General features: G+C 42.9%; 1 protein-coding gene and 1 long non-coding RNA gene across 4 annotated transcripts in view; one reads left to right on the forward strand and one right to left on the reverse strand.

Annotated features, from left to right (window-relative positions):
• LOC5571437 (la-related protein 1) overlaps window positions 1–26,439 on the forward strand; it is a 64,142-nt gene extending 37,703 nt beyond the window's left edge. For all 3 annotated transcript variants that reach the window (XM_021838194.1, XM_021838193.1, XM_021838195.1), the window contains 4 exons: window positions 3,441–4,605; window positions 4,794–5,658; window positions 24,924–25,287; window positions 25,354–26,439. In XM_021838194.1, the coding sequence (XP_021693886.1) occupies window positions 3,441–4,605; window positions 4,794–5,658; window positions 24,924–25,287; window positions 25,354–25,735 (2,776 nt within the window). In that variant the 3' untranslated portion in view covers window positions 25,736–26,439. The remainder of the gene's footprint in view (window positions 1–3,440; window positions 4,606–4,793; window positions 5,659–24,923; window positions 25,288–25,353) is intronic.
• LOC110674182 lies at window positions 21,253–22,697 on the reverse strand. The gene is made up of 3 exons (XR_002498715.1): window positions 21,918–22,697; window positions 21,765–21,861; window positions 21,253–21,702 (listed from the first exon to the last, which is right to left on the reverse strand). It is a non-coding gene; the product is annotated as an uncharacterized LOC110674182 (long non-coding RNA).
• Window positions 26,440–26,548: the final 109 nt, after the last annotated feature.

Below are 26,548 nucleotides of genomic sequence, written 5' to 3' on the forward strand. Positions count from 1 at the left end.
GAGGCAAACACGGTCTCCAAAAAGCAAAGGTTACACACTAACATTCCTTCCCCCAATCCCAACTGACTGCAAGGACGTGGCCGGCGCCGTTATTGACCCTGTATAAATAGAGGCACTGAATTATACACACTGAAGAAGATTATGGCCAATCCCAGCCGAACTTCTAGTTGATTCTTTGTGCATTTTCACTGACTTCGATCAATCACGGAATAGCAACCATTGATATGTGTAGTCAGTCTAAGCTAAGCTAAGCTAAGATTTGCCGTACAGTAAAGATCTGGTCCGTTGTCGATCGGCCGTCAACAAAGCCGGCTTGATAACTTCCCACGAACTCGTTTACTACAGGTGACAGACGACGGAAGATGATCTGGGATAATACTTTGTAGGCCGCATTTAGAATGGTGATTTCTCGAAAATTCTCACAATCTAACTTGTCGTCTTTCTTGTAGATGGGGCATAGTACCCCTTCCTTCCACTCCTCCGGTAGCAGTTCTGTTTCCCAGATTGTGCCTATCAGGCGGTGCAGACAAATGGCCAGCAACTCCAGGCCCATCTTTATGTGTTCAGCTCCGATACCATCCTTACCAGCAGCTTTATTATTGCCCTCATCCTTATCCCTGCATATGTTGGCTCGCGGCACGAAGCCGTTGTGGGATGCGTTGAGCTTCTGATAGAACTTCCGTGTTTCTTGAGACCGGCACGGCTGTTCCACCTCTTCGCACTCCGTCTCCTCCAGGCTGCGTTTTTTTTCTCCTGAAAGAGGCGGGTCTGCTGATGTCGTCTATAACGTTCCCGCGCTGCATTCTTCTCCTCCAGAATCTGCCTACATTCTTTGTCGAACGAATCGTTCCGTCAAATCCGTCCCACGTACCCGACGTTGCTCTCAGCTGTATGTTTATGGCTGCTATCACTGTTCTCCAGCACTCCTCAAGACGGGCTTCATCCAGCTCACTCTCTTCCGATAATGCAGCCTCGAGGTGCTGCGCATACCTGTTGCTTCAGCCGCTCTAGGTCATGCCCCGGTCGTCGGTGCCGTACGTTGTTAACGACGGAGAGTTTTGGGCGCAATTCAACCATAACCAGATTGTGGTCAGAGTCGACGTTAGCGCCACGATAAGTCCTTACGTCGATGAAGTCAAAGAAATGCCGTCCATCAATCAGAACCTGGTCGATTTGTGATTCTGTATGCTGTGGTGATATCCAGGTGTATCGATAGGTAAGGCTGTGCTGGAAGTAGGTGCTACGAATGCCCATTTTCTTGGAGGCTGTGAAATCAATAAGTCGTAAGCCGTTTTCGTTCGTCAGCGACTGAGCGCGGAACTTTCCAATAATCGGTCCTAACTCATCCTTCTGGCCAACCTGAGCGTTTATATCTCCTATGATGATTTTGACGTCGTGGCTTGGGCAGCGGTCGTACTCGCGTTTGAGCTGCGCGTAGGGCAAGCCTGCCCAACGTACGGCCCGCGGGCCGCATCCGGCCCGCCACTTCATTTTGTGCGGCCCGCGAGGAGTTTTAAGATCCTCCTCATATCTGGCCCTTTCGCTCCTCTACTAACTTGACGTTTAAACATTCCAGAGCTGATTGTTACAACTTTAGATTCTTCAAGTTTAAGCTATATTTTGAGAAGATTCTATAGATTAGTGTTTGATCTTTTTTAATTTGATTGCTGTTTTAAATGACTCAAAATGTGAAAATAACTCCTTCACTATGAATGTACAAGTCTGATTTTTATATCAATGTTTTCGACAAAAAGTATATGATAAAACACAATCTCATCACACCCTCAGATGGAACCTCGCAAACTTCTAAGCATGAAAAATTACAACAAATTGTCGGCAAATTTATAGCGCATAACCAGTGGCGATTCCCTAACCTCAAATCTACCTGTTCCACGAATAGAAATTCTTGACTTTACGCAACCAATTTGCAGCTATCAAGTGAAGATTTGCAAGAAAGGAAGATTCCAATCATTTACTCTGTGTTTTATGATCTCAATTTGTCGAAAAAGGCATTTTTAGATGCGTAGAACAGGTAAAAAGTGAGGTTACGAGTCACCTCTGCTCATAACATTTTATACAGGATTCTCACATAAATATAACGGAAAACATGGGCAGGATTCTCCCAAATATGCAATATTTTCATTAAATTCTCAGCAGTAGTACAGAGTCCTAGCCACGATTATCACCAAAACTGGAGCATTATCCCTGGAAAGGTTCTCACATATTTTCGTAAATTCCTTACATAATTCTGAGCAGGACAGACTTCTTCATATTCTAAATCACATTTTTTTAAACGAGTATTAGGTGGAGTTCTGACGGAATCCTGAAAACAATTTTCATAGAATCACGCACAGAATTCTCGTAAAATTCGGAGCGAGCTTCATTAAGAGAAACCCCCGAAATGTATTTTCAAATAATACTAGATGAGATTCTAACAAAATCATGTAAGAACTTATGATTGACTTCTGGGAATGCATTTTAATAAAATCCTGGACAACATTCTCAGAGGGTTCAGGGCGAAAGATTTGAAAAAAATTTGAGCACAATTTTCATAGAATTTTAGGCAAAATTATAACAAAAATTTTAAAATTGCTGCATTAAAAAAACGTTTAGCCCGCCGCACCATTTCGTTTTCGAGATTCGGCCCGCGATTCAAAAAGGTTGGGCAGGTCTGGCGTAGGGGTTGTGAGGGCTGTGCACGTTTATTATGCTGAAGTTGAAGAACCAGCCTGCGATCCGTAACATGCAAATTGCATTCTATCATTGATCGGCCACCGCCCGAACACGCGCCTCTGCATATCACCCATCACCATGAAAATTGTTTCCAGAGCTGCGGCAACAAGCTCTAGTAGATGGTATGGTTACCTCTAAACGTCCGCACCATTGATCACCTTGGCTTTCAGGGTCTGACACTAACCCTCTAGATTTTCGGAGGACCATTCCCCCTAAATGTTCGGAGGGTCATGGTGCACAGTTTGGCTAAGAGTTTTTCTCTGGCACTCGGACAACATGTGGATTACAGACGATCCAGGTTAACAGAAGCAAATCCCCCTTCCCTGTCAGCATACGACCAAAGCTCCCACCGGGGTTGGCTTCCAGATCTTCCCTAAGGTTACTCGTAGGTTATTGAAGAATACAGCCAGTCTATGCTATGCTATGCTTGGAATTCTGGAAATTATACAATGAGATGTTAAGCTTCTCCCGAGCTCCGTTTGTTCGTTCCTTGTGCAATTTCAATTATTCTGGTTAATCACGTAGTAGCAACCGCGTATTATAAGGTAATCAATATGCAGATAATAGTATTCCTCAACAATTGCACAATAGATTACAATTATCAACAATTTCTTAGAAACTTTCAAAAAGGCGCGGGATTATGGATTTTTACGATTGTTGAAGAGCTTCAAATTGATCATAAACTTCTATTTATTTTCTGTTCACAGTGAGTACTACTTTAGTGAGGACAACCTGAAACGCGACTTCTACCTGCGACGCAAAATGGATCCGGAAGGTTTCCTCCCGGTAACACTGATCGCCTCCTTCCACCGGGTACAGGCGTTGACCGCTGATCTGAACATTATCATCACCGCCATCCAGGAGTCCGACAAGCTGGACCTGGTTGAAGACTACAAAGTGCGCACGAAAATCGACCCAACCAAGTGGCCGATCGATCCGGCGGACACCGGTACCCACCACCTGCCGTCTCACGTGTCATCCACCACCCCTGCTGCTGCTTCTTCTGTGGAAGTCCCGGCTGAGGCCAAACCCGCGGTCCCCGTAGCTTCCAAAATCCTGTCAAGTATTCCACCCCCGCCAAAGCCTCGGAATTTTCGTACTCAAAATGCACAACCACAACTACAACAACCCGCCATCATCAAAGTTCCTTCGATAGTCCCGGCAGTGCCCGTGGTGCCACCAATGACTAAAACTCCAACGACATCAGAATCGGAAAACCTAAACCCCAACGTGCCAGAATTCATCCCGTCGGTGGCTCTAAGGAAGCTATCATCCGGTAATGTCGCAACACCACCCGCCCCTGCCTCTGCTTCCTCCACAGATACCCCTCCCCAAGCTACGCCCACATCTCAACCGACGACCACCAAAAGCACAGACGAAAAAGAAAACATTGCTCAGGACGGACAGGCTCCAAAAAACGCCGACCGGAAATCTAACTCTATAGCAGCTGGTGACAAGGACCAGGCTCCATCAACCGAAGAAGCCGAACTGTGGAAAGAAGTGAAGCGACGCTCACGATCTGCCCAGCCCCATCCCAAAGTTCAGGACGGAGGACAAACTCCCAGCCAGGACAAAAAACGGGACTCCCGCAGCCGGAGCAAGGACCAAACTGAGGCAGCCGCCACTCTTCCACAACCTTCGACTCCAGGAGCAGCAGCCGCAGTTGCTGCCACGGGAAAAGCCACCACTGCAACACGGCCATCCAAACCGAACGAAGAACGGGAGGAGTTAGATTTCCAATTTGACGAAGAACTTGACATCCCGCGAGGGGGTGGCCGTGTAAACCATTTCACCGACAACTGGTCCGATGACGAGGACAGTGACTATGAACTATCGGATCACGAAATCAACAAGCTGCTCATTGTGACTCAGGTAAATTTTGGGAAAGTTGCACTGTTATAGGGCTGGTAGCAAGTCTCTTTTTGAAGAATTGGTCACTACAACGATGTAAGTCTGTAAAACTCTTTTTTCAAGCCTGTGGTCTCTTCAATTTGTAGACACTCATGCGCTATCAGCCCCGCTGCTAGTCATCATTCACTTACGAGAGTTTTCTTCTGCAGGTACGCAACAAAGCACCAAAGCATGACGGTTACGATCGGACGGGTGACTTCACGACGCGTTCCAAGATCACCCAGGATCTGGAACAGATCATCAACGACGGCCTGTACAACTACGAGGAAGATCTGCTGATGCCCCGGGGCGGAAACTATCGAACCGTGAACCTGATCTCCCAGGAAGAGTTCGACAAGATCGTCCCGAAACCGGCCAAAGTGGTCCAAGGGGCACCGCCTCCGCCACCACCTTCAACCTATGTCGAACCGTCGGACTTGTTGAACGAAAGCACAACGAGCGCAACCCATCGGCATAAGGCACGCTTCTTCGCGGTGAACAAGGATGAGTTCGTTGATCCGATCACACCCAGAAAGCGCAAGACAAGGCATTTGAACAATCCCCCGGTCGAAAGCCACGTCGGTTGGGTGATGGACGCCGTAGAGCATCGGCCACGCACTACCAGTATGGGCAGCTCGACGGGCACCTCGCCGACGGCTTCCAGCTACGGTTCATTGCCTCAAAGCTTGCCAACGTTCCAGCATCCTTCGCATTCACTGCTGAAAGAGAACGGCTTCACGCAGCAGGTCTACCACAAGTATCACAGTCGGTGTCTGAAGGAACGCAAACGCATGGGACCGGGCCAGTCGCAGGAGATGAACACCCTGTTCCGGTTTTGGTCGTTCTTCCTGCGGGAAAACTTCAACAAAACCATGTACAACGAGTTCCGCCAGATCGCCAACGAGGATGCCGCCGATGGTTTCCGCTACGGGTTGGAGTGTCTGTTCCGGTTCTACTCGTACGGTTTGGAGAAGAAGTTCCGCCCGCAGCTGTACGAGGACTTCCAGCAGGAAACGGTCAAGGACTACGAAAATGGTAAGTTTGAGTTTTGATTTCCTGTGGGGGTAGAGTATTTCACTTGAAGAGATAATAATCCACAAACAATTGAAAGCATTCATTCAGAATTGCTATAAGATTGCACAAAAAGTCGGCAATTCTGGTCTCAAAAACACCTGAAATCCGCCAGCAATCAGCTCCGTCATTGATTTCAAAATTTTCAAAAGCAGTTTTTTCGTTCTAAGTCACGAATATTTACACGATTTTCACAAATTTACTGTTGCAATAACAAACTCGCAATTAACGCAACAAATAACAAATTAAAAACTTCATTAAAACATGAACGACATGTGGACTTGAACAATGCTAGGCGAATACAAAGATTAATGGACGATGACATTTCCCCATCGGTCTGGCGTGGACGGCATCTGTCAGTCTGACGGTTGTCAGATGATGAGCCACCGACTGCGTGCTGACTCCGGTAGGGGTGGTCCTCTCAACACCTCCCCCTTTTAATAAAGATGGAACGGGTCGTACCTCACAGGCACCTTTCGTCTGCGCGAAGAGTGGCGAGGTATGGATGGATGCTGTTCAACTCTTCTTGGTGGGCGTTGATGACTTCGTTGAGAATCACTGGACGGTTTCGTCCTCTTCTGTACCGGCTCCTCCGGAACACTGTCCAGATCCAGATCGTGCTGTGATTCAGACTCGGTCTGTGTGTTCAGACCCCATGTGTCTAGTAGGATGTCTAGTGGAACTTGAACGGAGTTTTCTGTTGCATCCACTGTCTCGGATTCACTCCGGCTTCGAAGCTGATTGCAGTGCGATCGGATCAGTGTATTTTTCTGCTGCAGCCAAACGTTGTAAATTACGTTCCCCACTCGCTCAAGTACCTGTCCTGCTTCCCAATTCCAACTGTTGTTCTTGAAGACTTTAGCCCAGACCAGGTCTTTTGGATTATAACTGATGGTCTTGGCTCCATGTTTGCGGTTGTATTGATCGTCTTGCTTATTTTGTTCCACCTTGTGAAACGTAGCTGGAGGTTTAAGCAAGTCAAGCGATGTGCGTAGGGGTCTGCCAAGCAACAGCTCAGCAGGGGACTTCTCTTCAGGAGCGCTTCGGTTAGGTGTTGAACGGTAACACAGCAGGAAGGTGTTGATGGCTTCGCTGAGACACACCCCTCCCGCTGTAATTTTTTTAAGTGTTCGCTTAAAAGTGTCGACGAACCTTTCTGCAAGACCGTTGGACTGCGGGTGGAATGGTAGTGTCTTCAGGTGGAGTATACCGTTGTTGTCACAGTAACGTTCAAACTGCTCACTGATGAACTGGCGGCCGTTATCACTCACTATGGTTTCCGGCATTCCAAAACGTGCGAAGATTCCTTGAAGAATTTCCAACGTAGCAGATGTAGTGATTCGACGAGTTGGGACTACTTCGGGCCATTTCGTGAAGGCATCGACTAGTATAAGGTAATACCAATCATCCACAGGCCCTGCGTAATCGATATGAAGTCTTTGCCAGGGTTTTACAGGTACCGGCCATGACTTCAGTTTGGTTCTGGTATTGCTTTTGGCAGCCATCGCACATTCTTTACAAGAGAGAACAAGTTGAGCGATGCTGTCGTCGATGGTTGGCCAGTATACATAGCTGCGGGCGACTGCTCTCATTCTTTCGACGCCGGGGTGTCCCTTATGGAGCATTTGAAGGACTTTCTTGTGGAACTTCGACGGGATGACCAATCGCTCACCATAGGCTAGGCAATCGGATATGACTGATAATCCGTCTTTACGTAGAAAGAACTGCTGACATGATTCGCTGATATCGCCTTTTTAACGGGCCAGCCCCTCTGAACGTGTTTGACCACTTCTTGAAGAACAGGATCTGCTTTTGTTTCTTCCTGAATCGATTTATACGTTAGCGGAAGAAAATCTAGGGATTGCTGCACAGCATCTTGAAAAGTGTTCTCCATTTCGATTGCCGCAATTACGTACTCCTCATCAGGGCGAATGTGGTTGTTGATTAACCTGGACAAAAGATCTGCATAGCCAAAACTTTCGGTGGACACGTACTGAATGTCAAAATCGTATAAAAGGAGGGTCAGCGCCCAGCGCTGTAGCCTGTTGGCAGTATAAACGGGTATTCCTTTTTTAGATCCGAATATGGCCAACAATGGCTTATGGTCGGTTTCTAACGTGAAATACCGGCCAAATAGCATGCGGTGGAATCGTGTTACAGCGAATATCAAGGCTAACCCCTCTTTCTCTATCTGGCTATAGTTTTCTTCGGCCGATGTCAGACTTCTGGATGCATGACAAATTGCTTTTATGGTGCCGTCTGGGAACTGATGAGCGATCCTAGCACCGATGCCGACGGATGAGGCGTCTGCCGATACGACTATATCCAGTCTAGGATTGTAGTGCGTCAGCATTAGCGGAGACATCAACAGTTCTTTGAATCGGTCGAACGAGTTCTGACAATCTGCACTCCAGTTCCATTTGGTTCCTGCTTTCAGGAGTTTGTCCATTGGGTACCGCAACTTTCGCATTTCTGGGATGTACTTTGCATAGTAGTTTATGGCTCCCAAATAAGACCGTAACGATGGAACGTCGTGTGGCGGTGGCATATTGGCAATAGCAGCAACCTTGTCGGGGTCTGGTCGGACACCATCGCCATCCATGATTTGCCCAAGGTAATTTACTTGCTCCATGTTGAAAGTGCATTTTTCGAGTCGCACAGTGAAACCATATTCCTGTAACCGGTTCAGCAGCCGCTCGAGGTTTTGATTATGCTCCCCTTCAGTTCGGCCGCCCACAAGAACATCATCCAGGTAGTCGCAGGTGAACTTGAGTCCTGCGAGCATTGCATCTACCAACTGCTGAAAAGCCCCCGGGGCTGACTTGATGCCAGGAGATAAGCGCGTAAATTGGTAGAGCCCCCTGTGGGTGTTTATTGTGAGGAGATTTTGGCTGTCTTCATCGACCTCTACCTGAAGATAGGCATCGGAAAGGTCGATATGACTGAAGTACCGACATCCTGACATCTTCGAAAAAATATCCTCAGGTAGCGGAAGTGGATATTGGTTGGACTCGAGGACGTCGTTTAAACCGGTCGAAAAATCGGCACAAATCCGTACTCTTCCGTTGGGCTTTTGGACGACCACAATAGGAGCAGCCCAGTCAGAGAAGTCTACTGGTTTGAGGACCCCCAGATTGTGTAGACGCTGAATTTCTTCTTCGACTGCTTCTTCCATACTGTAGGAGACGGGACGCTTTGGCCGAAACACCGGTGTGGGGTTTCCGCGAAGCTGAAGCTTGACCTTCGTTTTGCCGCATAGTCCCATTTTGTTGGTGAATACTTCCGGGAATTTCGCTTGGATTGATGCTACTTCTGACGACGACCTGCTGCTGACTTGGTTGCAGAAAGAATTGATAGGCACATCCCAAAGGCCAAACTTATCCATCCAATCGGAACCTAGAACCGAAAGATTAATTTCCGGTACCATGACACGACACAAACCTGGTTTGGAGACACCGTTGATGGTCATGTCACACCAGAACTCGGACGCGATGTTGAGCGGCTCTCCTGAAGCTGTCACGGCTTGGCATGATGGAGGAGATGCCTCTGGTTTCCCGATTTGCTTCCACATGGCGTCGGTTATTATGCTGATGTTCGACGCGGAATCAACTTGAAGGCGTACAGGAACGTTGTTGATCCGCACTTCAGCATATTTTCTTCCATGACTGACGGAATTTACGGACACCACTTTCGTTGATTTTTGATTCCGTGCATTCTTCTTCGCATTGGTTCCTGCTGGTTTCCCGGCGAAGCAAGCACAATAGCCCTCTTTGTGCCCTTTCTTCCCACAATCACGACATGTGTGCTCACGAAACTGGCAGTCCTTTGAAAAGTGCATTCCTCCACACGACCAGCACTAGGCTTCTGCAGTCCTCCACAATTTTCGCTAATGTGATATCCGATGATTCATTCAGCTTCGTTATCAGGGCTGGTAGTGGGTCACTTTTTAGTGACTTGGTCACTTTTTTCGACCTGGTCACTAGAAAGTCACTATTTCCAACAAAAAGTCACTAAAGTCACTTTTTTCACAAAAATGGTCACTAAAGTCACTATTTTCGCGATCTGATGATAATAAAATTGCAGGCTGTGTTAGCTTTTTAAATACAAACAGCAATAAATGGATATTAAGACCAATATCTGCTGAATAAATTATCAGTGAACTTTCTGCAGTAATCTACAGCTATAGAAGGTATCCTAAACCTATCTTATTAAAGAACATTATCAAAATTCCTCCGGAAGATAAACATTGAGAAGAACAACCAAAAAAATCAAAAAGTTTGTCAGAAACTCGTCCAGGACGACCAGGGGCAAGTACCGTTTTGATTCATATTACGGACACTTAAGGCTTCAGTGAAGTACAACTAATCGAAACACATATAAATTTGATTGTTCTGTACAACATTTTAGCGTAATCAGGCCTTGTAAACACTTGAATTTTGAATGGTGGGTGTAGATTTGGATTCCACATCTTTGATTCACTGTAATCAATAAAATAGTTCGGCCTTTTCATGATTTCTATTCAGGACACAACCACATTTTTGCTTCATATTCCGGACAGCTCTTGAAAAACATAATTGTTTGACTGATTATAATTCATCAATGATGATATCAGTGGTTGTTTCCTAACGACAAATTCACTTGTTCATGAATCACAGCAATACATATGCGATTTCAATCGTTTGTCATTTTCAGGGTCGTATATCAGACAAAACGTAAGATTACGAGTCGCTAATGAGTTTTATAATTGTTTTCAATAATTCATTTATCGCGTGAGCAAATGAACAGATCTACAAGTTATTCAACAATGCTAGGACGATGGCAAGATCCTCCTCTTTCTCCCAGTGGTGATAGTTTTAATCTTGGTCTCAAAAACAACGAGTTACACACGGCTTTTAGGGCGAAATCACAACTTATGCGAGATTTATTGAAACGTTCAGTTGAACTATAGATACTTTAAGTTTACGCATAGAATATTTTTTTAATTCTTTATGCACACCAATCTCATTTGTCTAGACTTCGTCAACAAAAAATTGTATTCTAGAATTGTTTATTTGGAAGGAAAGTTTAATTTTACGGAAATTTCACCACAAATTTAGCCTGAGTTTCTTTTGTTTTGTTTTTGAATTTTTAATTCTGTCAGATTTTTTTTTGGTTTTTCGGAATGTTCTGTAATTCATTAACGGTTTTCACCACAATTTTGTCTACAACCAACAATTTTCCTTCGATTTATTCCACTGTTTAGTTTAGTTTGTATCTCTATTTCAAACGCTTCGAAGAATTTTAAAAATTCTATCACGAGTTTGTTTTCCGGAGTTCGTGTATGTGATGTTTTTTGACGTTAACTACGTCTTACGGCAATATGCTGGGTGTCAATTGATAATCTAAAATGTTGAGACCGTCACGAAATTATGTAAGATTTTGAATACTAATAACTCAGCCATTTATCGGTAGATTTTCAATATTTTCCCACCAAACGGTCGGTTAGAGTTTGAACTAAAAGAAGGCTGCAACTATGAAAATCCACTTAAATTCAAATACAGGAAATCCCTTGGCGTAGTTAACGTCATGCGGTCGTGTCTCGTACACAACACCTTCTGATTTTTGTTTTATTTTTCATTTGATTGAAATCTGAAACATAAAACAGTAACTTATATCAAGTTAATATTCGTCTCGTGAAAAAATACGATAGGTTAAATCTTCAATTCGCAATCTTTTCGACAACTTATGGCAATCAACTTTTATACTGAACAGATAAATGCTAAGAAATATTTCAAATTTATGCAGTTCTCTACATTCTAAATTCACCCAATATGTAGATTGGTTAATATACACATAGAATATATTTTCATTTCTAGTCATTTTATGGCTAATACTTGTTGTTTTGAAGTCACTTTTAGGTGACTTTTTGGTCACTATTTTCATCATTTTGGTCACTAAAGTCACTATTATTTTGCTGCCTGACTGCTACCAGCCCTGCGTTATTAGTCGCATCCGAATATCGGAATCCTTCGACGACTTGAGGCCGCAGACAAAGATGAGGCATTTAAATTGTTCTTCGGACAGGTCGGCAAGTTTAAAATCCACACAAGCTCGATTCACCTTGCACGAATACGCAACGATGTCTTCCGTGTCATCCTTGACGGTTTGCAAGCATTGATACCGCCGGTGGAAAATAGAGACGGGTGATTCGAAGAGCGATTTCAACTTCTCTATAGTTTCGCTGAAGGTGAACTCGTTGGATTGTTTCGGAAGAATGAAGCTTGTATATCGCTCGTGGGCCGATGGATTTAGCTTCCTCATAAGAAGTCGGACTTTCGCGGAATCGTCCAGCTTCTTGGCATCCTTATCGAACAATTCCGAGTAGCGGGAGTATCAAGAATCGAACGTGCACCCCTCCTCAGGTGCGTAGCGGAACTCGTTGATGTTGCTTGCTAGCGCATTCAGTGCAACGTCGTCACGGGACAGCTTCTTCAGGCCGAGCTGTGTTGCTGACATCTGCTGGGACAACTGGGTAATCAGTCTCTGCTGTTGAGCGAGAATCTGCGTCAGGGCTTGCTGGAATGAGATGGCTTCCGCTTCATTTGCCCCCCAGCTGGGTGTTCCTTCGCGAGACATAGCAGCTAACCTCTACTCTTGCCGAATCTCGAATTTACTCCCCGATCGCGAAAAACACCGATCTACGCAAAATTCCGCGAACCGTTTTGAGTTTTACTCGTCGCCAAATTGTTGCAATAACAAACTCGCAATTGACGCAACAAATAACAAATTAAAAACTTTATTAAAACATGAACGACATGTGGACTTGAACAATGCTAGGCGAATACAAAGCTTAATAATTTGGACGATGACATTTCCCCATCGGTCTGGCGTGGACGGCATCTGTCAGTCTGACGGTTGTCAGATGATGAGCCACCGAATGCGTGCTGACTCCGGTAGGGGTGGTCCTCTCAACATTTACATTTTAAATTTTTACATTTGCAAATATTTCACTGTATTCTAGTTTTGAACAGAGAACATATGAACATATGCTAAAATCTTGATCATGCTATAACGAAAATCTTCGATTCCTTCAGAATATTGATAATGATCATCTCGAAAGCTGGAAATCTTTGAGAGTGGTAAAATTAATTCAAAAGTAATTTGCTTGAAATTGCATTGTAAATTCGCTTAAGTTTTTGACAAAAAGTTACAAAGCGTTATATTGTAATTTAGTCCAGAATCTTAAAAAAAATATGTATTGAATTCGTTGAAAAATCAGCTAGAAGTCCTTGAAATCCTGGTTAAAAATTCTGTGAGAAGCTTTCCAATGTTTTCCATCAAAATCGTGCTCATAATTCTTATTAAAATCATGTTCAAGGTTTAGTAAAAAGCATATTGTTTATGATACTGACAAGGATTCTGCGTGAATTACGCCCAGTTTTTGGGTAAATTTATTAACAGGATTCTGTGAGAATATTCACCTATGATTCAGTGAAATTATATATGAAAATTTAGTCTTTTACCCATCAGTTTTTTTTTTCAGGCTACATATTTTTATGCCAAAGAAAGCCATGGTAAAAACATTGTTAAAACACCCAGATGTTGAGATTTAGAATTTTAATCATTTATAAAATTAAATACATAAGAAGAATAAAAAAAAACAAACAAAACAATTTAAATAATTACGTAGCTAAAATATTAGGTTCAAACTCAATTGAAAATTAAGGTGAAGATGAATCGAAGCCAAACCTCAAATTTTCAAGAGCACGGATCTGGAGAACCTAACATCCGTTTAAGCTGAAAATTTAATCGATTGGTCACTAGCTGGTGATGACCAATCGATTAGGTTTTCAGCTCAAACGGGTGTTTGATTCTCCAGATCCGTGCTCTTGAAAATTTGAAGTTTGGCTTCGATTCATCTTCACCTTAAATAGTCCTGGTATGTTGTTACTTTGGGTTGGTATAATAGTCAACGGGCCAAATACGAGAAGAATCATCGAACCCTCCGCGGGCCGCACAAAATGTGGTCGCGGGCCGTACGTTGGGCAGCCCTGTTTTAGGGGGTGGGTGTCGTAAAACTGAGTTCCAGAACCGTTTCTGAAGTTTTTCAAGGAGGCCATACTAGATTTGCGTAATAATTAGGCTTGAAGTTGATTAACTATAAACGTTTGATTTTTGACGATCTACGTTTTGCACGGAAATAACTTTTTGTGTTTTTGTGGAAGCGTTTTGACTGTGACGAACCGTAGTGGGTTGTGATTGCCTGACTGGTGTCGACTGGGTAGTAACTTTGACTGGAGGCTTTCTTCGAAGATTTCTTTTTGAAGAAGCTGTTAGACCGGAAGTGCCTGCTGTGGGAGAGGGGATGTTCTGTTGGTTGAGCTGAAGTAAATCGTATATTGCTGCATTGGATCTTGCTAGTTCTGGCAGGGTAGTCCTTGGAGTCCGTTCTGCCACCAGAGAGTCATATGTTATGCTGTGTGTTGACGACGGTTTATGCACTTTCGGCGCACCAACGGTACGTTCTTGAGTCTCTTGATGGGCTTCTGTTGTTGCTATTGCTACGATTTCCGCTTTGTCCTTAGGGGTATAGGAGGTTTCTCCCTTGTCCGTCCCTCTTCCGGTCACCAAAAGTGCCCAGGGTTGTCCGCCAGTACCGGGGTGGAGTAGACGACCGCACTGACGGGGCCTGGACTACTCGGTGGTTCCACCGGGGATGTTTGATGATTCTTGAAGAGCTGTGGTTTGCGATTTGCTGAATTATTTAGCTTGGATGCGGGTTTGCTAGTCCTCTCTGCTCTGGGTTGATGTCTAGGATCGATAGTGGTTGGATGCGAAGACATTGGACTGGTTAATGTTCGTTATTTGTTGGGCGGAGAAACAAGAGAGGACTGGAAAGGTGGGTTTCTTTAAGAATCTGATATGTAACCGGATGCATTCAGCATCGGCTCATCTCCAGAGGAGATTTCGATATCACCGCTTTCCGGCGAATAGTTGATCGACGTATTCATAGGTTCTGAAGTATCTATTGGCGAGACACAGTTTTTCGAGCGCTTGTTTAGTAGTCCATAGTCATCGGTTTTAACGACCTTCTTTTTAGTCCTAGGGGGGTCTAGTCCTAGTTTAGGGTTCAGAAACTGCCGCAGGGGTTTTTTCGGTATTGTTGGCTGTGGTATTAAGGGTTTTCTTGGGAACGTAGACGTCTCTCATTACAGCAACTTCTTTCTCTTTTCTGGCCAGCTCAGATTCCAGGGAGCGTATCTTTTGGACCATATCCTTTATTGTCCCGTGTTCCTTTACCATGGTCAGTCTTTCTTGAGGAGTTAGTTTCAGTGCTGCTTCTAGCCTTTCAATGTGGGCATCTTTGTTTCTGATTTCGGTCAGTAGAGTTTCTACTCTGTCGTCCTTACGCTTAACTTCCTGTACGAGGTTATCTACTTTGGCGGAGAGCTCAGCGAAACGCTGATCATTGCCAGCCGCCACCACGGATGCCATTGACTGTGGGTTGTGCCGTAAGTCGTGTTGTCTTTTTGCTGCTGGGTATAAAATTCCCATGTCGACACGTATGTGTTGAATTTCTTCTTCCTTGATGTAGGCGGGGCATTTTCGGCTAGCTATCGAGTGGTTTGCAGAATTGCATCTCTTGCAAAAGGCACCGGATGTACAAGGATGTTCCTTAACGATCACGTGGTTGCCGGAGCAGTTGCCACATGTGGGGTTGGCCGTGTTCTGACAGCGGGTACGGGTGTGCCCGAAATCCCAACAACAATAGCAGATCATTGGTGAGGGGTAAAACGGTCGGGTACGACATCGGATCCATCCTATGAAGATGCTCTCCGGAACAACTGTACCGTTTATTGTTAGGATGATCGTTGGAGTATTGATTAGCTTTCCTCCATCTTGCCGAGTAATTCGTCGTACTTCTTTGACGCCTTGGGCCTGCCACTCTGCGGTTAGTTCGTCATCCGAGTACACACACGAGTCGTTGCAACTGATGACACACTTCGAGATGTTAAGCACAGGGTGTTCCACTATTCTGATGGGAAAACCGTCGGCAAGCATTGACATCTTTTTTAACTTCTCGACATGTGACTTGTTTCGCAACTTTAAGACGTATGACGCACCTCGTGATTCCGGGTATGCACCATCAACTCGCGCTCCTAGATAAGCTTCCACTGACTTGCGAAGGAGAATGGGGGCGGGAGGTAGAGTACCCTCGACGGCTTCCATACGCAGCATTACGAGTTGTCCATGACTACCGGTAGGGTCTCCCCATTCGGGGAAGAGCGGCCCGGTAAATTCCCCATCTCGGCGATTAGACGGACCCACATCCCCAATGGGGAAGGGGTCAGTCCCCGATCCCATGTCGGGAGACTAGCACTCAGCTATTCGGTGATATCGCTCACAGCGTTATATTATTTTACCCGCACACAAAGAGGATCGAACCAAGTTGAAAGAGATTGCACTCACGGAGCGGTTTTTTTTCACTTGAGTGTGGGAACAAAGCAAATTGTTTTTATTGTTCGACTCTAGCACCGTATACTCGAAGATGGAGGCTTGTGGCGAATGCTTTTTTTTTCGAGAAAAAACTCGACCGCCTGCTTAATAGCGTTCACGACGATACTTTTGTATTGAGATTTCTTCTCGAATAGCTTGAGAGCTATAATAGTAGTCCACGTAATGAAACAATTAATCTTGTACACGCCTGACAAGTATTAACTCACGGGAGCGATTGAAAAACGTGACCGTTTGCTACCGTAGCAGGCTGTCAACTGGAATTATAAGGTAATCAATATGCAGATAATAGTATTCCTCAACAATTGCACAATAGATTACAATTATCAACAATTTCTTAGAAACTTTCAATGGAATTATGGAATTATGGATTTTTACGATTGTTGAAGAGCTTCAAATTGATCATAAACTTTATTTATTTTCTGTTCACAGTGAGTACTACTTTAGTACTACTGTTTTAGGGGGTGGGTGTCGTAAAACTGAGTTCCAGAACCGTTTCCGAAGTTTTTCAAGGAGGCCATACTAGATTTGCGTAATAATTAGGCTTGAAGTTGATTAACTATAAACGTTTGATTTTTGACGATCTACGTTTTGCCCGGAAATAACTTTGTGAGAGATCGCGGAGGACGAAAGACTTCAGATTTCCAAGATTTGGAGATTGGATGGTTGAAAAAAAAAAGCCCTTGGGTGGATCAACTACCGCTGCACTGGATTATTTCCAACACTCAGGCAAATGGACTATCGATAAACATAGGAACCCCTTATGAAAATTCGCCACAAGAAATCGGGTTGAAATTCATAAATTTGCCTTATGAAAGGGGCTGTCCATTAATTATGTAAGGGTTTATGGGGGGAGGGGGGGGTTTGAGATTTCTTACGCGTCATACAAGTTATTTAAAATTTTCACACAAAAAATCTTACCATGGGGGGAGGGGGGGTTGAAAAACCCCGAAAATTGTCTTACGTAATTAATGGATCGCCCCAAACCAGAATTTGAAAACAAAAAACGTTTAACGCGGCAACCTGGAATCGAACCAAGAACCTTGCGATCGTTAGGCCCGAGCGTATACCTCGCGCCAATCGACGCCTTGATGTGAAGTGACGCTAAAACGATACATAAAGCATTCGTATTGCAATAATCGTTCCACCTTTCATAAGGTAAAATGTATGAAATTCGATAGTCCAGTTCGCTGCGTGAAGATTTGAGAGGAAGAACTATTACTGGAGGAGTGGATAGAAGGTGTCGTTTGTCCCATCTACAAAAAGGGCGACAAGTTGGATTGCACCAAATATCATACGATCACAATTTTGAGCGCCGCCTATAAGGTACTCTCCCAAATTTTAAGCCGCCGTCTATCACCAATTGCTAGAGAATTCATTGGGAAATATCAGGTCGGATTTATGGGCGAACGAGCAACAACGGACCAGATATCCGCCATTCACCAGGTGTTGCACACTATTTTTGATATTTACATCAAGGCTTTTAAGTGAAATGATAATTGACTGTTGTCAGCGTCAAACCCACTTTACGCCCACCGAATTTGTCAGCCATCGGTCCGTCGAGCAGGAAAAGCTATATTCAAACATAATTTGTAAATCGTTTCATAACCACATAAATTTGATTTATATAATGAGACAAAACATAATAATTTTCGCTAATATGTTAATTACATCTAGATTTTGTTCCAATCAATATCGCGCCTAGTATGTATCGCGCGACACCTGAAAGCTCCATGCAACATATTTGTGGGGGATCGGAACAGATTACTATGAGTGTCAGACGATTTAACTAATAAAACGATATATTTCTCTTCCAATGTTTACAACGCGTCTTCACTTCATTCGTGTTTGTTCATTACTGTTTTCTCTTGACAGCCTAGGCTGGCTCTTTAAGAACGGGATATCTAGAGTGCATCTTATTGATACCCACATATTCATACGCATATATAGCGTTGTCGCTTTCTCTTCCAACAGCAGGCGTCGTGACGCCAATTGCGCGCGCTTTCTCGATTCTCGCAAACCGCGCCCTAAGCAATTTCTCTCTCTGTTTGCACACACGCTATTCCCGTGCACAAGAGAGAGTACACGGCTGAACTAGTGATCCTTTATAGAGAGATAAGCGGAAGTAAAATGGAATGATTTGGCAACTGACCAGCAGTGCTGATTTTTCTCCGCACCAAGAATAATATTAATAATTAATATAATATTAATATAGCTAAAAAGTGTATTTTGTTTCGATATACATCTTTGAGCTACATATCCATACTAATAAACAGCCAAAAAAATCAATGACTTCAAATCGCATTGACAAAAATTTAAAAAAGAAAAATATTTCATTGTTTTGTTTTATGCAAAATTACTTTTATCAAGCGGATTACATTACTCTTCAAGAAAAGTTCAAAACAAACATAACGCATGTTCGTTTGGCTCACACTTTGACAGAAATGTCAGCTTCCGCGAATCTCTCTTATAAAGGATTACTAGGCTGAACTGGATATTCTCAGCAATACGATGGGGAGACGCATGGCTGTTTGTCTTGTTTGCTTTGCTGTTTTCGCTAGCTGGTTGAGTGAGCCCATGGGAGGGAGAATCAAAAGATGGAGACTGGTTTGTTCACTGAGGGCGATGCACCATTTGGGCAAAGAACATTTTCAAGCAACTGCATATTATGAATGTTGCAAGTAGTGGGAATTATAATGTATTTTTGTTTTATTAGTTTGAAATCTTCGACTGTGTAGTGCACCTTAGGACGAGACGCCACTGGGTAATAGTAAAACTGCGTGAAAAATTCTCCGTCATTAACAATGTATCACACGAAGCCATCTTGCACCAAGCCAAAAAGTGCAGAGAAAAAGATGAGAGCATTTTGTCAGCACATAAGGTGATCAAAAGTTGGAAGCAGCACTTCGATGAACACCCGAATGACGCTTATTATCAATCAGCAACGACATTGAGGGAAGGTAACAGAACGGGACTCATCAAGATATACAGGGAGAGGACTAGTCGCTTCGTTGCATCGGCCGACAGTTAGAATCTGGGAGACAACGGCAGCTGGAGGAGGCAACGCAATATCATACACTGAAAACAGCATTGCGGTAAAAATTACCATGTTGATAGTTTAAAATAAATGCACAGCACCACTTCTTTTGTGCAGACTACCCACTGCATTCATTTCAATCACAATTTGTCGTATTTTTTACCATGCTGGCGAAATAAGAGGTAAGCAGTGAAAATTACCATGTTCCATGGTTATGTTGAAAACCAAGAAAAGTTAATCTTTCAACCATCTCTTGCATTCAAAGCAACGACAATCATGTAGTAAATTTCACTATTAGACGTGGTAACGATAAATAGAATTCGAAGTGAAATATTCAACGCCCCCCCTAGAAAAGCTCAAGCCCCCCCTAGAAAATTTAAACTCTTATAAGGTACCGTGGGGCAAGTGGGTAATGGAATTCGCATAGTTGAGATTCCTCCAATTCTAGAGTCTTTAAATTGAAACAAATGAGGTTGTGTATATTTTTTAGCTTGACTCCCACCATATATAAGCAGCATGCTGAAATTGATTTTTATGAAAAATTGAAGAAAAAAATACAGAAAAAGTTTTTGAAAAATGTCTCCTTGCTTTTCACTTGCCCCAAAAGTGGGGCAAGTGAAAAGTTCACCGTTTTGAACAATAAATTCAAAAACAAACAGTTATATTCACGATTTCTATTAGCTTTAACACTTGTTAAAGCTTCTCAATGAACAATAACATAAGTAACATGTAAACAAAGAAAAACAAAGAAAATGTTATTCTTTTCACTTCAATTTTCTTCTGTTCTGTTCAGTTATGTTGAAAGTTGAAATGATTCGACAAAATTATAACTGCAAGATTTCCAATGTTAGTTCTTACATTATAGGACAGCAATTGCATTTCTACTCTGTAGAATTTCCACCGCTCGTTACTTGTTTTTGAGAAAGTCGGATAACTCTTCGGGAGAAATCAAACGGAATCCTTCAATAACGTATTTAGGGTCTTTTTTATGTGGATAGACCTATACCCCATTTTTATGTTTTGAACTAGCTTTACATAGACATTCCACGAGATTTCCGTATGTTCTCTAATATTGCAACTTATCAGTCAACGTCTTCCTTTTAATTGGCTGCCCGAAGTAGACATATTGATATTGTAATGTTTGGCAACATATTTTAGAGAATTTCCATGATTTTTAATAGCTTTTAACGCTTGAGTATAGTGTTTCTTGAATTATCAGCACGTTATGTTTTTCTATGATAATTGCGAATCATGTTTACTTATGGCTACTTAAAGAGAAAACACAAATTCAATCTCTAATGATAAACTTTTCACTTGCCCCACCTGATAAGAAAATGGACGGTGTTTAAATTTAGTTATTTTTAGGTCTACGTCGAATTAATTCTAAAACTTTTTTTATTGCAGTTTGAAACTGTCACAGAGGACAACTAAGAAGTGGTACAGGAAATTATTTTCCGCAACTTTTTTCCACTGAAAATATTAAAATAAGATTGTACGCCGCCAACTTGTTACGGAGTAACAGTTGACAGGTTAACAACAGGTCACTCTATTATGCAATAATGGCTGAAAAATCTCAGAAATCTCTTACCTACCGTAATGTTCTCAATGACCTCAAAGGTTTACGCATGAGTTTAAAACGTTAATTCACATATTCAGTAAAATATATCAATTGTTTTCACTTACCCCATTTACCCACTTGCCCCGCGGTACCTTACTAAGTATGCACTAAGTATGTAAGGGGCCCAGATAGCCGTAGCGGTAAACGCGCAGCTATTCAGCAAGACCAAGCTGAGGGTCGTGGGTTCGAATCCCCCCACCGGTCGAGGATCTTTTCGGGTTGGAAATTTTCTCGACTTCCCAGGGCATAGAGTATCTTCGTACCTGCCATACGATATACACATGCAAAAATGGTCATTGGCATAGTAAGCTCTCAGTTAATAACTGTGGAAGTGCTCATAAGAACACTAAGCTGAGAAGCAGGCTTTGTCCCAGTGGGGACGTAACGCCCGAAAGAAGAAGAAGAAGACTAAGTATGCACCTTGCTAAAGAGATTTTGTTTATCGTGTGAGTCAAGCCCCCTCTAGATTTAAGTTGAAGTTACGCTAATGCATTAATTGCATTTAAAATAAAGAATGCCGAGCTGCTTGTATTATTGGATATTATTAATTCATCAAGGTCCACGCATAATGCATTTAGATTTATCGGTATTCCAATCTAAATGCAAATGCGCATACCTTGAATAGAGTCAATATATATTTGCAAGATATTATTTTTTATTTAGTTCGATAATTTTCACTTAAAAAATACCTTATCATTATTTGGATCGAAGAATTCGTCGTTGAATTTTGGAAGCAAAACAAAAGTAGGGACGATATGCATGACAGCTTCTGTAAACTCTTCCGCTTTCCTGTGGCATCGATTATAAAGAAATCCGGGTGGAGGTTCTCACTGCTCGATACGTAGGTCAAAGTACACTCCTGTAAATGAGTGAGCTCATAAGAAAATAAATTATGCTGTGATATAAAATAGAAGCAATTACAGCAGGTTTGGGTGGTATTTCTCTGCTATACATTGCGCGACTCGAATCTTGGCAGCTCTGGATTTTGGTATGAGGAAATCTAGATTCTCAGCCCGGACTAAAAATATAAATGAGTATTACTTTACATCCAACTCAAATTTAGATCATACGCACCATTTCGCAGGTCTGAATCTTGAACATTTGAAAACAAGAACTTCTATTTCTGTATAATTACATTTCTGCTATTTTATTATTTCTATTCAGCTACTTTTCTCCTTTATTGTTTGATTTAATTAATACATTTTGAAGCGAACCACACAACTAAGCAAAGTCCAGGCTTGACTGGTGCACAAAAATATGGCGTCATAATGAAAGTGAGCTCGAAACGTAAGTGAGCGCTGGTGAGAATTACATTATTTTAATTCTTATTCCTACCATGGGCATGGTAAAATCGAGAACACTTTCCGTTATTCATTACTAAACGGGTAGTCAGTTTAACTTGAGAAAGAATGATTTCCGACTATAACAACATAGTTGAAAATACACTGAATTGTGGTGTTGCAACATGGTAATTTCAATAACATTGTTTTTATAATTGAAACAAATTCATTCAAATTAACAATAATTGAAAATAGTTGCGTTAACAACAATGGTATGGTTTAAGTTACTACAGCATTAGTTTCAGTGTATGCACTGTTTACAGACATATCGTCAAGCTGGACTATGAGAGCTATTCCAAATGCCATCTAAAAAGTATGACCTTAGACCATAGCTTCCCAAACTCGGTTTTCGCGGCGCACCAGCCGTTCGTCGGATCGCTTTTTTTGTTCATCTACAAGCGAGTTTGCAACAAGCCGGTGCGCCGCGAAAAGCGAGTTTGGGAAGCGCGGTCCTAGACCATATTCCGCCGCCAACATTGCTATCAATCTGTAAACCCACTGACCATAAGAGAGTTTCAAACCTCTGTCACCTCTGACTGTCAGCGGATTGAAGCACTGTAAGGTTGCTGCGAAGGACGAGCTCCCGGTCGAACTTCTCAAGCACGGAAGTGAGCAGATGTACCACTCGAGTACTTCTGAAAGTTTGGGAGGACGAAGAACTGCCTAATGGTTGGTTGGATGGCCTCATACGCCCAATCTGCAAGAAAGGGCACAGACTGGGGTGCGCCGATTACAGAGAGATTCAGTAGGATGAATCCGGCGTACAAAATACCGCTGCGCATCCTGGTTAACAGTCAGACCGACTGTCCTTCGTCGGCTAACACCTCACGGTTTTCGTGAGGGCCGCTCGAAAACGGACCAGATGTTTACCTTGCAAATGATTTTAGATAAATTCCGGGAGTATAACATGCAGACTCATCATATGCTTATTGATTTCAAGACAGCATGCGCTTCAGTGAAAAGAAATGAGCTGTGGCAGATAATGTCTGAACATGGTTTTCTGGCAAAACTAATTGCGCTGATACGTAAAACGCTGGATCGGTGCTAAGGGTAGTGTTTGAAGCTATTGAAGTGTTTATTCACTTTCAATCACTTGTGGCATGTGACATTGACGTTTCCCGCGAAGTGAAAATACGAATTGCGGCTGCGAATGGTTTTTTTAATGGATTACATAAGGTGCCGCTCATTAATCACGTGGTCATTTATAGGGAAAGAGGGAGAGTCTTGCTAATAACCACGGCCAACACATTTTCAATTTTTTGTATGGAAGAAAACTCCTCCCGAGGGTCTGAAAATACGAAAAAAAAAATACGTGGTTTATGGATAACCCCAAACCAGCGTAGGTCCTGCAACTTGCAAACGGAAACAAAACTCACCTTGTATCAGTGAATCAATTGTCAACAAACACGCAGAAACAAAGACATTGTCCTCTCCTATTCTTGTTGCAACAATTCTATTCTTCAACATCATTTGATTATCACTTGAACAGAATATGACAATGATGGCTCACCGAGTGCCCAGCGATTTTCTAGGCCTTGCATTGCAATTTTTCGGTAACTCTCCACGAGCACGAAGCGTGGACGTTGAAACAGGCAGATCGTAAGCCTTCGATGTTTTGAGCGTAAAGTGCTGCGGATATTTTTTGAGCACTGCTTCCATTATTTTAGAATATTGGTCATTATTTTATCTGGTACCCATCAAATATTCTCTCACAATTGAGATGTGATAGACATTGATTGCTGTAGAACACAATCCCAATTAGGCTCAGCTTATTTTATAAAGTCTATATCCCTATTCTGACTACTTTGCCAAATTTCTAAGAACTCTAATAACCCTTCAAACATTGACATTCTTTGATTGAACATTGCTCCACAGTTGCAGAGTGAATGCTCAGCAGTTTCGTTTACATCTTGACAAAAACGACATTCAGAGGATTGGATTTTTTCTATCTTTTTAAGATTTACCTACTTGGGCAGCGACCGGTCATTAGGTCAGTTATTACTTTAAGATTTCCTTTATTAAGCTTCAGTATAGCCTGGGCTTTTGCTAGACTTTGTTTTATGAATCATTTCATGCTGCGGACAATACTCGTTGGGAAACTAGAAAATGGTGTGTGCGCATGAACCAAATCTTGAAAAAAAAAAAAACGGAAATATTAGGAATCTAGGCTTCACTTGCTTCACTCCTTCGATTTTGAGACGGCATACGAAAGTGTCGACTGCATAGAGCTGTGGAGAATCATGAGCGAGAACAGCCTTGTGAAGATTCCAGGCGAACACATCGATTCGACGGAGATGGACTTTTGTTGAATAGTTTTTTCCACTAGATACGTCAAGAGGAGAGCGATTTTTTAGGTTCGATTGTTTAGTGGATCCCATCAGTTTGTTTGCTCCGCGGATGTTATTTGTTGAACTTTCGAAACGGCGGAAGGTAGATGTGTTAACTTACTTTAATTGCAAAACAACAAAAGTAGTAGTATTTAGTCGAAAACAAAGTACGTACTAGTAGACGAAACTGAACTCGACAGGACTTCTCGCATAGTACACCATAGCACGTCTTCCCACGCATCGATTGATAAAGCTGTTAAGATCTGTGTTTGAGATGCTTAACCGGGATCTCGTCTATTCCCGCAGCATTACAGTTTAGCAGTTCACTTATAGTCTTTAACCTCCTTTAACCTATGTATATGGGTGCTTCTCTCGATCATCTCTAACATGTCACTATTCTTCCCCCATTCCAGGCCAACTGTACGGTTTGGAGAAATTCTGGGCCTTCCTCAAGTACTACAAGAACGCCTCCAAGCTGTCGGTGGATCCCAAGCTGAAGGAATACCTGGACAAGTTCAAGTCGATCGAGGACTTCCGCGTGCTGGAACCGCAGATCAACGAAATGCTGGAAGGCGTCGGCAAACTGAAGTCGTCGCCCTCGAAGCGCCGGCCCCGAAGCGTGTCGGAAAGCGAAGGTTTTACGGTTGTGGCCGGCCCGAGCCACGCCAAACGTGCCCATCACGGTGGCGCGGGTAGCGGAGCAGGTTCTTCCGGTGGATATTCCGGCGGGGGCAGCGCCGGTAGTAGTTACCAGCATTACTACTACAGTCGCAAAAGGTGCGTTTTGGGGGTATTCTTGGAAAATGTACAGATCGCCTGATTGTTTCGTTGTGTTCTTTATAGATGTGATTCAGCAGGCAATAGGTTGGTGGATGTGACTAACCGACCGGGACCATCGCGCGTGCGAACAGGATCCTTCGGTGACGGTGCGGCCAAGGTTGTTGGTAGCCGTCCCCGAAGCGGTTCCACTGGCAACAAGGTAGTACGAATGGCACCAAACGAAAGGTTCTCACTTAACCGACCATCCGGATCTGGCGGAAAGCCTCACCACCCTCACCATCAGCAACAGCAGCAGCAACAAAAGCCTCAAAGCAGTACGAAAACGACAGATGCTGCCACTGCTACTCCCTCTTCTTCCGGTACTAATGCTGCTACTTCGGCTACGTCATCATCCTCAACAGCGGCTGCGGCAAAGACTTCATCATCGAGCGAGAAGACTGCGTAAGGCATTCTGGGTGCTCTTTTTAAAGGGGGTGCGTCAGAACCTTCCGTTAAATGGAAGCGCGGATGCATACGGAACTTGGACATGGTCCTATCGGGCGAAAAACACACTGAGAAACTGCAAAGAAATGGTTTTGTGTTGCTTTTTACACACGTCCTACTATGAAATCGTTGTCATATCGCGTATATTTTTGCTCTTATATATTTTACATGATGGAGAATTGATCGCTACGTAGAAATTATTGATATCATCTTTTCCTCCTTCTTTCGTTTTCATTATTTTCTATTTGAAACGAATCTGAATCTGGGTGCATCGAAACTTTGAAACTAGTAACTCATTTGGGATCGACAAAAATAATCAAATCAATCACTAAATTAATCTAAACATTTCGTAGAGTGTAGAAAGAAGATAGTTTTCTATTTGATTTGGCAGACAATAATATTTGCTTTTATCCGACATGGATCAAGAAGAACATCTTTCGATCGATACCTGTTAGTCGTGCACCGAAATTGAAAGAGAGAAAAATAAATCCAAGAGTATATTTACTGCCAACCTTATTCTCTTACTACGGTTTAACCAATCGAACGAGTCGTAACGTTTAAATGTCGCATCATTTTATAGAGCTTTATTGCGCGGTCTGTGTTTGAATTAATCTATGCTTTTCGTCCCGGTTTTATTGGAATTCGTTCATACAAATGATATCGTGATTAAAAAAAAACATGTTACAAACAAAACTACACGCAAAAAAATTGTGAGGTAAAAACTACCATTTTAGGGGGTTAACTTAAGCGCTCGCACCGGCAATTTTCAGCAGAC

Source organism: Aedes aegypti, chromosome 1, assembly GCF_002204515.2.
Source record: "Aedes aegypti strain LVP_AGWG chromosome 1, AaegL5.0 Primary Assembly, whole genome shotgun sequence".
Lineage (NCBI taxonomy): Eukaryota > Metazoa > Arthropoda > Insecta > Diptera > Culicidae > Aedes > Aedes aegypti.